The following is an 18,204-nucleotide window of genomic DNA, read 5'->3' on the forward strand; positions in this document are numbered from 1 at the left end:
AGCACAGATGTCACCGGTCTGCGTATGCTTCTGTCAAACTCGCACATTATAATCAGACTCGCATTACAAGGTGCTAGTTACATAGAGAAAAAGCCACATGGACTAACACTTTGCAATAGCCTTGAACGCGCAGATTCCCGGCTATTACATGGGCCAAGATTTGGGACAAACTCAAACCTTTTAATGTATGAGAAGGAGCTTTTTTTCCAGCATATAAAACTCGCACCCTATTACATTGGGCCCATATGTAATATTTGTACATAGCATTTGAATAAATAACTGTTACATATTATAGTCCACAGGTTCTCAAACTCGGTCCTTAGGATCACACACGGTCCATGTTTTGCAGGTCACCTGTAGATTCTTAAAATGTGACAGTTGGTTATACACAGTGCAGCTGCTGGGTGACATGGAAAACATGAACCGTGTGGGGTCCTGAGGACCGAGTTTGAAAACTACTGTATATAGTCCATGCCTAAATTCAAATAAAATGTACTAATAAAAGCAGCTGATTAAATGGTATACTACTACTAAATCAGGGCCGGTTCTTGGGCTTCTAGCGCCCCGGGCAGCCACTAGCGGCGTGGCTTCATACAGGGCGCATGGTCAGTTAACCCCCTGTACAGTAGTAGCGCTGCTGAAATGATTTGCGATGCACGATGATGTCATCACGCACCGCACAGCAAAGGTCCTCTCCACGAAGGGAAACTAGACGCGTAGCGTTTAGTTCCCTTCATGAAGAGGACCTTTGCTGTGCGGTGCGCGATGACGTCATCGTGCACCGCACAGTAAAGCCGCACAGTAAAGGTCCACTCAACGAAGGGTATTTCCCTTTACAGCGGGGGGCAGCGGGCAGCACAGCAGCAGCGGATCTTGCCAGGGTGCGGCACCCTCCGGAAGGCGGCACCCCGGGCAAAAGTCCTGCTTGCCCGTGGCAAGATCCGCTACTGTACTAAATATCCCATTAAGGTTTGTATTGTGATTTACAAGTAAAGAAATTAAGACTTGTTTGCGTACACAAGCATTTCAGTAAAACATATCTTTTGGGGCATTTTCCGAAATTTAAAAATTGCCAGTTTTGCAAAACAGCACAACTATCATATTTGTTAATTTATACTACTTAGAGAACATCATTTGGTTTATACGGTATATACAGTCCTTGAATGTGTCTACTTATATACTCTCATGCAAAAGGAAGCTTTATATTTGCGGGATGGGAATTATTTAAGTTATAATTAAGGGGTGTAAAGAGCAGATCCCCTGATTTCTGGAACATGGGGGCATATTCATCATATTAATTATCAGGCACCTCCGAAAATTAACATTCTGACTGACCGTGAGTACCAGAGCAATTCATCATTGCTCCGGCACGGAGACAGCTGATGCAAAAATCATCTGTTGCCACAAAGTTTTTCACTGCTACTTTCATTGCAGTGGAAAAATGTGTCAGGACTAGCACTAGTGCGCCTGCATGAGCTACAGTTCATGCAGGCTCACAAAGCCCCCGGTGTCTAGAGGAAGAAGCAGGGCAGGGGCAGAGGGATCCAGAAAGATCTCCCTTTGCAAGCCAGGACTACTTCTAATAGGTAAACAGCAGGGGTGTAGGAGCATTCGCCATCTGTAGATGGCGAATGCTCCCACAGTCTAGCTCTGAAATAAGTATGGGGATGCCTGGCTAGCTTGAGAGGGAAAGGTAAGCAGGAGATATCTGTGATATGTCCTGCGTTACCTTCATGATGAATGGCTCAAAAACATAATTTTTACAAAAGTAAGTGAAAATGTTAATTTTCACCTACTTTTGTAGAAATTAAGTGATGATGAATATGCCCCAGTGAGCAGTATCTTTCTCCTGCAACACAACTTTATATGTCCATGTCATTGCAGGATAACTTGTTAGGAAAAACAGCCTGCAGACTATGAATGCAGCCCCTATGGGTGGAGTGCTAGTTATATGTGTTTTTTACTAAGGGGAGACTCACCTTCAGAAGGTTATTGCAGAATGTACGGTAGGTCTGCTTTTAAATAAAGAAAATAGCAGCAAGCAAGCAGCCAATAACATATATTAGTTGCTTGTTGTATCATATTCTCTGGCAAATGTTAGATATTTGTTCTGTTTATTGAATAATTGAAGTATAATTATAACAACTTTCAATTGTATACTCTGCACTTCATAACCAAAGGCCTCAGTTATTTTTCATTTTTAATCTTTTAGAAAGGTCTTCCAGACGTGACTGACAATATCAAGAACGCATTATGTGGTGTAAGTAAGATTGTTTCTTTTTATCACAATATTCACATGATATATTTAAGCATTATTTAACAAGATGACTCCAGTGAAAATAAAAGTGTCTTCTTTTTTTCTACAGATGTATCCACATTTATCTTGACGGTTAATAGGATTAACTGTGACTGGCCAGTCAGACTTAATCCCCTGCTGTAATGACTTAATCCCCTGCTGTATTGTTCTCTGTATTGTATTGCAGTTGAGAACAATAGCTGAAGGGTTTATGCTAATAAATCATGTTGTGACTAGGCACAGAAAACTACTCAAGATAACTGTATATGCTTAAGAGGAGAAAGCTGCTTTAATTTTTGCTGCTTGGATAAAGGTTATGTTACTTAGAGAATATATTGTAAATGTTCCATACTCTACATCTATTATGGCCATTTATGTAGAGCAAGAGTTACGCAGTGCATCTGTATAAGTGCAATTGCATCCATGTTCACATATCAGTTACAGGTCATACATTTATTGAACCAGGTATTGTATTTCTGTGCATGAGATGTGTTTGGAAAGTTGGACTTCTCAGTATATCACTTGCACAATTAAAATATCACCATTAATCCCTCCCTATTACCACATTTTCTCCCACACCTGTTATTCATTTAAATGTTTAAATGTTTCTACCAGAATCTTCTTTTTCACCCCATGTGTCCAGTGTCATGTGGGCCAGTTGACAATCCAGTCCAATCCTTGGTGGCCTAGTGATCAATGCAGTGCCCATCCCCTAAGCCTATTGGCTTATAGTTACAGCACTCCATTTCCTCCCTTTGTCTGAGCTCCAACAATCACAATGCTGTGTGACAGGATGCTGGATGGTATCAACAGAAATTGGAAGCTTTCTGGCTCCTATAGTTTTTGTGCCTGTTACCCATCCATGTAGGAGACAGAGTGGAGCTGCTGTCAGCCAATATTATAGATGCTGGTAGCCAGAGCCGGCCTTAGGCATAGGCAAACTAGGCAAATGCCTAGGGCATTTGGTATGCTTAGGGGCACCAGCAGCTTCTACTGATTAAAATGATATGCGGCATGCCTATATTCTGTGTGTGACTGCGGATGTATCTGCATACGAAATGCTACATTAAGTGTATTCCTAGAAATCACTGTAATGTAGCATTTCGTATATGCAGATAGAGTCAGAGTCGCACACAGAGAATAGGCATGCAGCATATCATTTTAATCAGCAAGAACTGCTTGTGCATCCTAGCCACATAGCAATGCAAATAAGATGCATTTTCAGAAACAAAACGTGCCCAGGCATCTCCTGCAGAACTAGCAGCGGTGCTAGGGGGCACCAGCCAAAATCTTGCCTAGGGCATCATATTGGTTAGGGCTGGCTCTGCTGGTAGCACTCTGAATAGAAGAACTATGGAAATAGCAACAACATTACTAAATATCAACCATTATGTCACTCATATAGGGATCATTTTAAGAATGAGTGATAACCCCTTTAGCACTTACTAAACGGGTTATGACCTCCATGCATATGTGTGCGCAGAACATTTTATTAGGGGGTGCACCATCAAAGGGGCATGTTTAGTACCACCTGCTGGCTGTGTCTAGCACGGCCTATTGGGCGTGTCTAGCACCGCCTATTGGCACTCAAACCAATATAAATCACATTTCACAAGGGGTGTGACCACTGCAAATGGGGGCATGTCAATATGACACATTACGTGTTTCTCATTAATCTGGGGGTATTCCTTTCCATATGCACCTTACCTAAATGGTGGTTGCTCACAACGGGGAACCTCTGAAAAAATGTCCTCCCTGGGCAGACTATGTCTACAGTTGGTAATCACTATTCATGAAGGAAATGGCATGGTCCAGAAGATGCCAGTTTGTGTAGGAATATAACCAAGATCATCATCGTGCAAAAGAGATTCAAGCAGACTTGTGTCACCTCCTGCCCTCTGCGGCTCTCAGCCACACCATCATCTCCTCCCTGTATATCTCAGCCACACCCTCATCTCCCTCCTGCATCTGTCTGCCACACCATCTCCTCCCCTCCCTGCATCATTTCTCAGCCACACCATTAACCCCTCTTTGTGTCATCTCTCATCCACACCATCATCTTCTGCCTGTGTCTCCCTGCCATGCATCTCATAATCCACCTCACTTTGTGTCTCTCAATCTCCCCCCTTCACTCTGTGCCTCTCAGACCCCATCTTTCACTCTATCAGCCTGCCTGCCCCTTCAATCTGTGTCTTTCAGCCTCATACCCTTCACTCTGCCTCTCAGCCTGTCCACCTTTGTTCTGTGTCTCTCAGTCTCCAAACCTTCACTCCGTGTCTCTCAGCCTGCCCCCTTCACTGTGTCTTTTAGCCTCCACCTCCCTTCATTCTGTGTCTAGTGCCACTTACACACAATGCCCACAGTAGTAGTGCCATTACACAATGCCCCCAACAGTTGTGCCCCTTACACAATGCCCCCAACAGTTGTGCCCCTTACACAATGCCCACAGTAGTAGTGCCCCTTTCATAATGCCCACATTTGTAGTGCCCCTTACACAATGCCCACAGTAGTTGTGCCCCTTACACAATGCCAACACAGTAGTCGTGCCCCCTACACAATGCCCACTGTAGTTGTGCCCCTTATATAATTCCCATAGTAGTTGTGCCCCTTATATAATTCCCACACAGAAGTCATGCCCCTTACACAATGTCCACTGTAGTTGTGCCCCTTATACAATGCCCATAGGAGTGCCCCTGATATAATGCCCACACAGTAGTCATGCCCCTTACACAATGCCCACACAGTAGTCATGCCCCTTATATAATGCCCACTGCAGCCGTACTACTTGCACAATGCCCAAACAATAGTCAATGCCTCTACACAATGCCCACTGTAGTTGTGCCCCTTACAATGCCCACAGTTGTGCACATGGTCCATATAAATAATAAGAATTTACTCACCGGTAATTCTATTTCTCGTAGTCCGTAGTGGATGCTGGGAACTCCGAAAGGACCATGGGGAATAGCGGGCTCCGAAGGAGGCTGGGCACTCTAGAAAGATTTATGACTACCTGGTGTGCACTGGCTCCTCCCACTATGACCCTCCTCCAAGCCTCAGTTAGGACACTGTGCCCGGACGAGCTGACATAATAAGGAAGGATTTTGAATCCCGGGTAAGACTCATACCAGCCACACCAATCACACCGTACAACTCGTGATACTCTATCCAGTTTAACAGTATGAAAACAACTGAGCCTCTCAACAGATGGCTCAACAATAACCCTTTAGTTAGCAATAACTATGTACAAGTATTGCAGACAATCCGCACTTGGGATGGGCGCCCAGCATCCACTACGGACTACGAGAAATAGAATTACCGGTGAGTAAATTCTTATTTTCTCTGACGTCCTAGTGGATGCTGGGAACTCCGAAAGGACCATGGGGATTATACCAAAGCTCCCAAACGGGCGAGAGAGTGCGGATGACTCTGCAGCACCGAATGAGAGAACTCCAGGTCCTCCTCAGCCAGGGTATCAAATTTGTAGAATTTTGCAAATGTGTTTGCCCCTGACCAAGTAGCCGCTCGGCAAAGTTGTAAAGCCGAGACCCCTCGGGCAGCCGCCCAAGATGAGCCCACCTTCCTTGTGGAATGGGTATTTACAGATTTTGGCTGTGGCAAGCCTGCCACAGAATGTGCAAGCTGAATTGTATTACAAATCCAACGAGCAATAGTCTGCTTAGAAGCAGGAGCACCCAGCTTGTTGGGTGCATACAGAATAAACAGCGAGTCAGATTTTCTGACTCTAGCCGTCCTGGAAACATATATTTTCAGGGCTCTGACCACGTCTAACAACTTGGAGTCCTCCAAGTCCACAGTAGCCGCAGGCACCACAATAGGCTGGTTCAGGTGAAACGCTGACACCACCTTAGGGAGAAACTGGGGACGAGTCCTCAATTCTGCCCTATCCATATGGAAAATCAGATAAGGACTTTTACAAGACAAAGCCGCCAACTCTGATACTCGCCTGGCAGAAGCCAAGGCCAATAACATGACCACCTTCCACGTGAGATATTTCAGATCCACAGTTTTTAGTGGCTCAAACCAATGTGATTTTAAGAAACACAACACCACGTTGAGATCCCAAGGTGCCACAGGGGGCACAAACGGGGGCTGAATATGCAGCACTCCTTTTACAAATGTCTGAACTTCAGGTACTGAAGCTAGTTCTTTTTGAAAGAAAATCAACAGAGCCGAGATCTGTACCTTAATGGAGCCCAGTTTTAGGCCCATATTCACTCCTGCTTGCAGGAAATGCAGAAATCGACCTAGTTGAAATTCCTCTGTTGGGGCCTTTACGGCCTCACACCATGCAACATATTTCCGCCATATGCGGTGATAATGATTTGCTGTAACCTCTTTCCTGGCTTTAATAAGCGTAGGAATGACTTCCTCCCGAATGCCCTTTTCCTTCAGGATCCGGCCTTCAACCGCCATGCCGTCAAACGCAGCCGCGTTAAGTCTTGGAACAGACAGGGCCCCTGATGTAGCAGGTCTTGTCTGAGCGGCAGAGGCCACGGGTCCTCTGAGATCATCTCTTGAAGTTCCGTGTACCACGCTCTTCTTGGCCAATCCGGAACCACGAGAATTGTGTTTACTCGTCGCTTTCTTATTATACTCAATACCTTTGGTATGAGAGGCAGAGGAGGGAACACATAAACTGACTGGTACACCCACGGTGTCACTAGAGCGTCCACAGCTATCGCCTGAGGGTCTCTTGACCTGGCGCAATACCTCTCTAGTTTTTTGTTTAGGCGGGACGCCATCATGTCCACCTGTGGACGATCCCACTGATTTACAATCATTTGGAAGACTTCTGGATGAAGTCCCCACTCTCCCGGGTGGAGGTCGTGCCTGCTCAGAAAGTCTGCTTCCCAGATGTCCACTCCCAGAATGAACACTGCTGACAGTGCTAGTACATGATTTTCCGCCCATCGGAGAATTCTTGCGGCTTCTGCCATTGCCATCTTGCTTCTTGTGCCGCCCTGTCGATTCACATGGGCGACTGCCGTGATGTTGTCTGACTGGATCAGCACCGGCTGGTGTAGGAGCAAGGATTTTGCTTGACTTAGGGCATTGTAAATGGCCCTTAGTTCCAGAATATTTATGTGAAGGGAAGTCTCCTGACTCGACCATAGTCCTTGGAAGTTTCTTCCCCATGTGACTGCCCCCCAGCCTCGAAGGCTGGCATCCGTGGTCACCAGGACCCAGTCCTGTATGCCGAATCTGCAGCCCTCCAGAAGATGAGCACTCTGCAGCCACCACAGAAGAGACACCCTAGTTCTTGGAGACAGGGTTATCAAGCGATGCATCTGAAGATGCGATCCGGACCACTTGTCCAACAGGTCCCACTGAAAGATTCTGGCATGGAACCTGCCGAATGGAATTGCTTCGTAAGAAGCTACCATCTTTCCCAGGACCCGCGTGCAGTGATGCACCAATACCTGTTTTGGTTTCAGGAGGTCTCTGACTAGAGAAGACAACTCCCTGGCTTTCTCCTCCGGGAGAAACACTTTTTTCTGGGCTGTGTCCAGAATCATCCCCAAAAACATTAGACGTGTCGTCGGAACCAGCTGTGACTTTGGGATATTCAGAATCCAGCCGTGCTGGTGCAGCACTTCCTGAGATAGTGCTACTCCCACCAACAACTGTTCCTTGGACCGTGCCTTTATTAGGAGATCGTCCAAGTACGGGATAATTAAAACTCCCTTTTTTCGAAGGAGTATCATCATTTCCGCCATAACCTTGGTAAATACCCTCGGTGCCGTGGAGAGTCCAAACGGCAGCGTCTGGAATTGGTAATGGCAATCCTGTACCACAAATCTGAGGTACTCCTGGTGAGGATGGTAAATGGGGACATGCAGGTAAGCATCCTTGATGTCCAGGGATACCATGTAATCCCCCTCGTCCAGGCTTCCAATAACCGCCCTGAGCGATTCCATCTTGAACTTGAATTTATTTATGAATGTGTTCAAGGATTTCAAATTTAAAATGGGTCTCACCGAACCATCCGGTTTCGGCACCACAAATAGTGTGGAATAGTAACCCCGGCCTTGTTGAAGTAGGGGTACCTTGATTATCACCTGCTGGGAATACAGCTTGTGAATTGCCGCTAGCACCGCCTCCCTGTCTGAGGGAGAAATCGGCAAGGCAGATTTTAGGAACCGGTGGGGTGGAGCCGCCTCGAATTCCAGTTTGTACCCCATAGATACTATTTGAAGGATCCAGGGATCCACCTGTGAGCGAGCCCACTGATCGCTGAAATTCTTGAGGCGGGCCCCCACCGTACCTGGCTCCGCCTGTGGAACCCCACCGTCATGCGGCGGACTTGGAAGAAGAAGCGGGGGAGGACTTTTGCTCCTGGGAACCTGCTGTTTGTTGAAGCCTTTTTCCCCTACCTCTGCCTCTAGACAGAAAAGACCCTCCTTTTCCATGCTTATTTTCTGGGTCCGAAAGGACTGAACCTGATAAAATGGTGCCTTCTTAGGCTGTGAGGGGACATGGGGTAAAAATGCTGACTTCCCAGACGTTGCTGTGGAAACTAGGTCCGAGAGACCATCCCCAAATAATTCCTCCCCCTTATAAGGCAAAACTTCCATGTGCCTTTTGGAATCTGCATCTCCTGTCCACTGGCGAGTCCATAAGCATCTCCTAGCAGAAATGGACAATGCAATTACTTTAGATGCCAGCCGGCAGATTTCCCTCTGTGCATCTCTCATATATAAGACTGAGTCTTTGATATGGTCTATGGTTAGCAGAATCGTGTCTCTGTCTAGTGTGTCAATATTTTCTGACAGTTTATCTGACCATGCAGCAGCAGCACTGCACATCCATGCTGACGCAATAGCTGGTCTAAGAATAATGCCTGAGTGTGTGTATACAGACTTCAGGATCGCCTCCTGCCTTCTATCAGCAGGTTCCTTAAGGGCGGCCGTATCCTGAGACGGTAGTGCCACCTTTTTAGACAAACGTGTGAGCGCTTTATCCACCCTAGGGGGTGTTTCCCAACGTGACCTATCCTCTGGCGGGAAAGGGAACGCCATTAGTACCTTCTTAGGAATTACCAATTTTTTATCAGGGGAAGCCCACGCTTCTTCACACACTTTATTTAATTCCTCTGATGGGGGAAAAACTACGGGCAGTTTTTTCTCCCCAAACATAATACCCTTTTTTGTGGTACCTGGAGTTATATCAGAAATGTTTAACACCTCTTTCATTGCCTCAATCATGCAGTGAATGGCCTTAGTGGGCATTAGATTAGACTCATCGTCGTTGACACTGGTGTCAGTATCAGTGTCGACATCTGTCTGAGGTAACGGGCGTTTTACAGCCCCTGAAGACCTTTGAGACACCTGGACAGGCACGAGCTTAGAACTCGGCTGTCCCACATTTGGCATGTCGTCAAATTTTTTATGTAAGGAGTCTATACGTGCACTGCACTCATTTCTTTCCATAAGCTCATCCACCCAGGTGTCAGCAAGCATCTGGCAGATTCAGCAGCAGCATTGAGGATTAACCCCCAAACCTCTGCTTGCCCAAACATTGCTCCACACAAGGTAATGCACTCTGAGGAGTTGCTAATGTCATTATCTTTTTTTTATCATTACAAAACCAAATTTAGGAAAATATTTGAAAGGTAAGATTAGGTTTCAGACAGCAATAAGATGAGATGTGACACAAGTTTTCAATCTATGTACAAAAATGTATTCGCTGATATAAGAGTTAAAGCCATATTTTATTTTACAGTAGTTATATTGGCCCTCATTCCGAGTTGATCGGTCGCAAGGCGAATTTAGCAGAGTTGCACACGCTAAGCCGCCGCCTACTGGGAGTGAATCTTAGCATCTTAAAATTGCGACCGATGTAATCGCAATATTGCGATTACAAACTTCTTTGCAGTTTCAGAGTTGCTCCACACTTACTCGGCATCTGCGATCAGTTCAGTGCTTGTCGTTCCTGGTATGACGTCATAAACACACCCAGCGTTCGCCCAGACACTCCCCCGTTTCTCCGGCCACTCCTGCGTTTTTTCCGGAAACGGTAGCGTTTTCATCCACACGCCCCTAAAACGCTGTGTTTCCGCCCAGTAACACCCATTTCCTGTCAATCACACTACGATCGCCGGAGCGATGAAAAAGCAGTGAGTAAAAATACTATCTTCATTGTTAAATTACTTGGCGCAGTCGCAGTGCGAATATTGCGCATGCGTACTAAGCGGAAATTTCACTGCGATGCGATGAAAAATACAGAGCGAACGACTCGGAATGAGGGCCATTATTTCAGTAATACAGCATAAGTTCACCTGTAAATAAGTGTTCACTTGTACAAACATCCCCTCTAGCTCTTTTGTCATCTCACTCTCTTGTGAGTCCTCTATAACTAGCTTTGACAAATCACAGAATCATATTAAGAGGGGAATTCAATTACCCACTATCACTGATTGTTTTGATGGGGGCTATCCATTTAGCCCCAATACGCCTGTGTAAACTGCAGCTTATCATGGATTTTGTTTCACCTGCCTCAGGCAGGTGACACAAAATCCCTGAAAAAAGCCCTGTTTTCAAGTGAAAACTGGGCTGTGGCTGGTGAAAACACATTGGTTTCACTGAACCTGTGTTTTCATGGGAAAATTTATTATTTTTGAGTGACCAAATCGGATTTCTAGGAAAAGAAAAATTTGGCAAAACATTTAGAATTTTGAAATTTTTGCCTCTAATTGAATTCCCCCCTAAAAGTTAACATTAAAAACACTTGGATAGTATTAAAAGCATAAACATGCATATGACAGCAGTCAATCACTTCTCATTTTAACCCTCAACCCAACTAGTTCATCTAAAAAGAATTGCAACAGATTATGGGGATAATTCCAAGTTGATCGCAGCAGGATTTCTGTTAGCAATTGGGCAAAACCATGTGCACTGCAGGGGAGGCATATATAACATGTGCAGAGAGAGTTAGATTTGGGTGTGGTGTGTTCAATCTGCAATCTAATTTGCAGTGTAAAAATAAAGCAGCCAGTATTTACCTTGCACAGAAACAAAATAACCCACCCAAATCTAACTCTCTCTGCACAAGTTTTATCTGCCCCGCCCTGCAGTGCACATGGTTTTGCCCAAATGCTAAAAATTTTCCTGCTGCGATCAACTTGGAATTACCCCCTATATCTGTATGATTAGCAGTACTACAGTATGCATTATGCTTTATATTGTTACCTGAGAATAATATTACTTGCATCTCATGAAATTATGTAACATTGATGTATTAACATCCTTTCTGTTTGATTTTTATAAAAAAAATATTTTGTTGAAACAGTTTAAGAATTCCAACTCTAAAATTGAACTCCTTGGAACCGTCTTGGTAAGAATTTTATTACATTTATTTATCACAGATTTATACAGTATTTTCTTTAATTCTCAGACTTTGCAGGTTGTATGATTAGCAGCTACTCTATATTATATCAGTAAACACAGTAGGTGCAATACATTTTTTTAAACTACAAAGTTTGATACGGACAAAGGGGTCAATTCAATAAAATGCAAGTTGGCAAGTTGCCATTGTAATACAAGCAATGGCATCTTATCATGCCCATCTGACATAACGATCTCCCCCTGGACTCATGTCTTTATATGCAGCCTTATGTGGCTGCAGGGACGTAGGGAGGGTGGAGCAAGTAGAGCTCGAGCTCCAGGCACCACTGGGGACAGAAGGCGCCAGCTCCCTGTAACTCAGCTGAGAGGTGGGATCTTGGGGTAGGAGGAGATAACTAGAAGTGAGGGAAGGGGTGGCCACCACACTGCCTGCATGTTCCATGTCGCTGATTGTAGTGCAGAGAGTCCAGTGCAGTGCAGTGCAGTGCAGTGTGCAGTTAGGGAAGTTGGGAGGTTTGGAGGCTTGTCAGAAGAAGCTTCCTGGCTGTCAGGTAAAGTATCTGCATTCAGGGATCTGGAATATGCAGGCAGTGTGGTGGCCACCCCTTCCCTTTCCTTAGTCCTTTCCTTCTACCCACGGAGGCCCAGCCTGTCAATCACATAGAAGCTCCACCCCTCCAGGCCATACTTGCCTACCCTCCCAGAATGGCCGGGAGGCTCCCGAAAAACGGGTGACCCTCCCGGCCCCCCCGGAAGCGCAGGCAAGTCTCCCGACTTTCGGTGGTCACCCCTGCCCGCCGCCCACTTAACGAGTAAAGTGGGCGGTCCGGGCAGGCGATGACGCGATTCTTGTTGAATCACGTCATCGTAACCACGCCCCCTGCTGTATAATGCCGGTAATCGCGACATTACACAGCGGGGGCGGGGCTTAAATGATGCGGCCCTGAAGCCGCGCCCCGTCCCGCCTCTGGCCCGTCCCATCCCGCCCCCCTGTCTAGTCACTTTACTGCCCGCCCCCTCCCTGCTGAGCCGGAGAGAGCAGCCCAGAAGTCGGCATCTATGCTCCAGGCTAGAATGAGAAGCTGCTCTGCTGCTGCCCACTTGGTGAGAATTACTGTGTTTATACTGTGTGCAGGAGCGGATCTTGCCACGGGCAAGCAGGACTTTTGCCCGGGGCGCCGCCTTCCAGAGGGCGCTGGCGCCATCCGGAGGGCGCCGCACCACGGCAAGATCCGCTGCTGATGTGCAGTGCGCCCCCCGCTGCCCGCCGCCGCTGTCCCCCGCTGTCCCCCGCCGCGAAGGTAACTAGACGTCATCGCGCACTGCACAGCAAAGGTCCTCTCCACGAAGGGAACTAGACACGAAGCGTCTAGTTCCCCTTCGTGGAGAGGACCTTTGATGTGCGGTGCGCGATGACGTCATCGCGCACCGCACATCTTTCATCGGCGCTACTACTGTACAGGGGGCGTAAGTGACAACGCCCCCTGTATGAAGCCACGCCCCCATCGCCTGCCCGGGGCGCTCAAAACCCCGGAGCCGGCCCTGACTGTGTGTATATGTCTGTATGTGTTTATGACTGTGTATACTGTGTGTTTTTATGTGTATATGTCTGTGTGTGTAAATTTGTTTGTAAATGTGTGTATACAGTATGTCTGTGTGCATATGTGTGTTTATGTGTATACATGTATGTGTGTGTTTATGTGTATATGTCTTAGTATACAGTATATGTGTGTATATTTGTGCTTGTGTGTGTATATATCTGTGTAAATGTGTGTGTTTATGTATGTCTGTATATCTGTGTGTATATTTGTGAGTTTTTGTGTGTATATATGTGTGTGTTTATGTACAGTATGTCTGTGTATATCTGTGTATTTTTGTGTGTGTGTATATGTGTGTGTGTGTTTATGTATATCTGTGTGTATATGTGTGTGTGCGTGTGTGTGTGTGTGTGTGTGTGTGTGTGTGTGTGTATATATCTGTGTATATATCTGTGTAATGTGTGTGTGTTTATGTACAGTATGTCTGTACCTAAATGTGTGTGAATCTATGTATGTATGTATGTATGTATGTATGTATGTATGTATGTATGTATGTATGTGTGGTGGTGGGTGGGGGCGCCGTGACATGGCCCTGCTCCGGGTGTCATGTCTCCACACTACGCCTCTGTGTGGCTATATAGCATATAGCAATTTGACTCCTATGTGTTAACGAAAGTCAATGCAGTGTTTAAAAACAAATAAAACTAGAGATGAGCGGGTTCGAATGTAACACTAGAATTAATGCCAGTTCGGTTTTATCCGGATGTTTCTTATTGGCTATCCAAAACATATGACGTCCGTGAGCCAATAAGATGCCGTATTGAGAACCGAGTAAATCCGAGTAAAACCGAACCCACTCATCTCTAAATAAAACCAGTTGCGGAAATTTTATTTATATATATATATATATATATATATATATATATATATATATATAGAAAAATGGGGATGGGGGCACCCAAGTAAGAAAAAGTACATAAAATAATGACAATAAAAAACATAAAAAATACCGAGTGTCAAAATCTATTACAATAAAAGAATGGTGCTTATCTTTTAAAAATGGAGGGTCAGTTAAAAGATAAGCACCATTCTTTTATTGTATTAGATTTTGACACTCTGTATTTTTTATGTTTTTTATTGTCATTATTTTATGTACTTTTTCTTACTTTATTTCAATTCCTCCAGTTCTCTTTTTATGCCATTTTACTCTACATTTTTATTTGATATCTTAACTCTCATTATAAATAAATGTAATTTTAATTTTTAATCTTAAAAACGTATCCAGCCACTTCTTTTTAAATATTTTTAGATTTATTTTTGACACCGTTGGTCGCTGGTGCCCCCATCCCCATTTTTCTATCCATAAATCTAAGGCAGCTTATCACTGCCTGAACTTACTTGGGGGATAGCAGACACCTTAAATATTCTAAGGAGTGTCCACAATTGTTCACATATTTTTATTCACCTTTATTCGCATACACCTGTGGCGCCATACTACCACTACTCCATATATATATATATATATATATATATATATATATATCTATATATATATATATATATATATCTATATATATATATATATATCAGTGACGTGCGGTGAGCTAAATGTCTCAGGAAGCACTGACTAACTCCAGAGCCAGATTTACATGCAATATATGAGCCAAAGGGTACATCTGGGCATTATACATAGGTGCAGCATTATAAACTCCTGGAAATCTGGTGAGTTTTGATTAGAGATGTGTGAAAAGGATACACAGGTGAGGCACTGCCTCACCTGCCATAGACTTTTTACTCCAGAGTTTGGGCTATAAAAATTACTAGAATAATGCAAAGAAGATATTTCAAACAAATTATTATTTTTAATATATTTTATGCAGTCAAAACTTTGGTTTAAACATAAGTATGACAGGAAAGGCTATGCCTCACCCCACCGCACGTCACTGATATACAGGGGCTTCGGAACAGGGGGGGCAAGGGGGCAGCTTGCTCCCCCCCCAAACACGAGAGGCGCCAACATGCAGGAGAAGCGATGTGCGATCTGTTGAAAGACCGCACATCACAACCTCCGTGCAAACCAGGGACTGAGCAGCGGCAGCTCAGCCTCAGTCTCTCACCCGGCAGAGGTAATGGGTGCGATCCACTCTCCCTCCCTGTCCTCCGCAGCGGCCGCCTCCAATACCGTCAGGAGCGGAGCCAGAGGTGTAGGTCGCCTCCCTCCTTATTCAATGTCTGATCCAGTCTGGGCCTGGGGCTGACCCTTCCCCAGATCAATCACTCACAGTCACCGCCCACCTCCAGTCTGTACCCTTCCTGTTACCTATATCGGATCTCCTCTCATAGCTCCCCTCCGCAGCTCCCCCCCCCCCCACAGCACCAGTAGTCCTGTAATCTCATATCCCACATCGTGGCTCCGAACTCCGACCCCCCATTCACAGCACCCCCTCCCCCACCCAAGTACTCATGTACTGTCCCCCCCACGCGACATCCCGACTCCCCCCACCCGCGGCACCCCTCCCCCACACCAGTACTCCTGTACTGTGTGTCCCCCCCCCCCCGCGGCATCCCCGACCCCCCCACCTGCGGCACCCCCTCCCCCACACCAGTACTCCTGTACTGTGTCCTCCCCACACCCGCAGCATCCCCGACCCCCCCCCCCACCTGCAGCATGCCTTCCCTCATACCAGTGCTCCTGTACTGTCCTCCCCCCCTACCTGCGGCATTCCCGCCCCCCCCCACCCGCGGCATCCCCAACCCCCCACCCGCGGCACGCCTTCCCCCACACCAGTACTCCTGTACTGTCCCCCCACCCACCCGCGGCACCCCCTCCCCCACACTAGTATCCTGTACTGTCCTCACCCCTACCCGAAGCATTCCTGACCCCCCCCAACCCGCGGCACCCCCTTCCCACACCAGTACTCCTGTACTGTGTCCCCTCCCCACCCGCGGCATCCCTGACCCCCCCACCCGCGGCATCCCTTCCCTCACACCAGTACTCCTGTACTGTCCTCCCCCCCTACCTGCGGCATTCCCGACCCCCCCCCCACCCCACCCATGGCACCCCCTCCCCCACACCAGTACTCCTGTACTGTGTCCCCCCCACCCACGACATCCCGACCCCCCCCCACCCGCGGCATCCCTTCCCTCACACCAGTACTCCTGTACTGTCCTCCCCCCCTACCTGCGGCATTCCCGACACCTCCCCCCACCCATGGCACCCCCTCCCCCACACCAGTACTCCTGTACTGTGTCCCCCTCCACCCGCGGCATCCACGACCCCCCGACCCGCAGAACGCCTTCCCTCACACCAGTACTCCTGTACTGCCCCCCCACCCCCACCCACGGCACCCCCTCCCCCACACCAGTACTCCTGTACTGTGTCCCCTTCCCCCCCGCGGCATCCCCGACCCCCCCACCCGTGGCACCCCCTCCCCCACACCAGTACTCCTGTACTGTGTCCCCCCCCCACCCGCAGCATCCCTGACCCCCCCCCCCCCACCCGCAGCACCCCCTTCCCTCACACCAGTACTCCTGTACTATCCTCCCCCCCTACCTGCGGCATTACCGCCACCCCCCCCCCCCACCCGCGGCACCACCTCACCCACATCAGTACTCCTGTACAATGTCCCCCCCACCCGCGGCATCCCCGACCCCCCCACCCGCGGCACGCCTTCCCCCACACCAGTACTCCTGTACTGTCGTCCCCCCCCCCCCGCGGCACCCCCCTCCCCCACACCAGTACTCCTGTACTGTCCTCCCCCTACCCGCAGCATTCCCGACCCCCCCCCACCCGCAGCACCCCCTCCCCACACCAGTACTCCTGTACTGTGTCCCCCCCCCCTACCGCGGCATCCCTTCCCTCACACCAGTACTCCTGTACTGTCCTCCCCCCCTACCTGCGTCATTCCCGACCCCCCCCCCCCACACGCGGCACCCCCTCCCACACACCAGTACTCCTGTACTGTGTCCCCCCACCCGCGGCATCCCCGAACCCCCGCCTGCGGCACGCCTTCCCCCACACCAGTACTCCTGTACTGTCCTCCCCCCCTACCTGCAGCATTCCCACCCCCCCCCACCCGCGGCACCCCCTCCCCCACACCAGTACTCCTGTACTGTGTCCCCCCCACCCGCGGCATCCCCGACCCCCACCTGCGGCACGCCTTCCCCCACACCAGTACTCCTGTACTGTCGTCGTCCCCCACCCGCGGCACCCCCTCCCCCACACCAGTACTCCTGTACTGTCCTCCCCCCTACCCGCAGCAATCCCGACCCCCCCACTCGCGGCACCCCCTCCCCACACCAGTACTCCTGTACTGTGTTCCCCCCCCCCCACCTGCGGCATCCCCGACCACCCCACCCGCGGCATCCCTTCCCTCAAACCACTACTCCTGTACTGTGTCCCCCTCCACCCGCGGCATCCCCGACCCCCCCATCCGCGGCACGCCTTCTCTCACACCAGTACTCCTGTACTGCCACACCCCACCCGCGGCACCCCCTTTCCCACACCAGTACTCCTGTACTGTGTCCCCCCCCCCACCTGCGGCATCCCCGACCACCCCACCCGCGGCATCCCTTCCCTCACACCAGTACTCCTGTACTGTCATCCCCCACTACCTGCGGCATTACCGACCCCCCCCCCCACCCACGGCAATCCCCGACACCAGTACTCCTGTACTATGTCCCGCCCACCCGTGGCATCCCCGACCCCCCACCCGCGGCACGCATTCCCCCTCACCAGTACGCCTGTACTGTCCCCCCCACCACCCGCGGCACCCCCTCCCCCACACCAGTACTCCTGTACTGTCCTCCCCCCTACCCGCAGCATTCCCGACCCCCCCCCCCCACCTGCGGCACCCCCTCCCCACACCAGTACTCCTGTACTGTGTCCCCCCCCCCACCCGCGGCATCCTTTCCCTCACACCAGTACTCCTGTACTGTCCTACCCCCTACCTGCGGCATTCCCGACCCACCCCCCCTCCAAAGGCACCCCCTCCCCCACACTAGT

The 18,204-nt window shown here is 48.7% G+C and overlaps 1 protein-coding gene across 1 annotated transcript in view; it reads left to right on the forward strand.

Annotated features, from left to right (window-relative positions):
* LOC134956785 (uncharacterized) overlaps positions 1 to 18,204 on the forward strand; it is a 149,779-nt gene that overhangs the window by 107,744 nt on the left and 23,831 nt on the right. The window contains exons 15-16 of the mRNA XM_063938739.1: positions 2,213 to 2,260; positions 11,606 to 11,650. Coding sequence (XP_063794809.1) covers positions 2,213 to 2,260; positions 11,606 to 11,650 — 93 coding nt within the window. The remainder of the gene's footprint in view (positions 1 to 2,212; positions 2,261 to 11,605; positions 11,651 to 18,204) is intronic.

This window comes from Pseudophryne corroboree, chromosome 9, assembly GCF_028390025.1.
Source record: "Pseudophryne corroboree isolate aPseCor3 chromosome 9, aPseCor3.hap2, whole genome shotgun sequence".
Taxonomy (NCBI): domain Eukaryota; kingdom Metazoa; phylum Chordata; class Amphibia; order Anura; family Myobatrachidae; genus Pseudophryne; species Pseudophryne corroboree.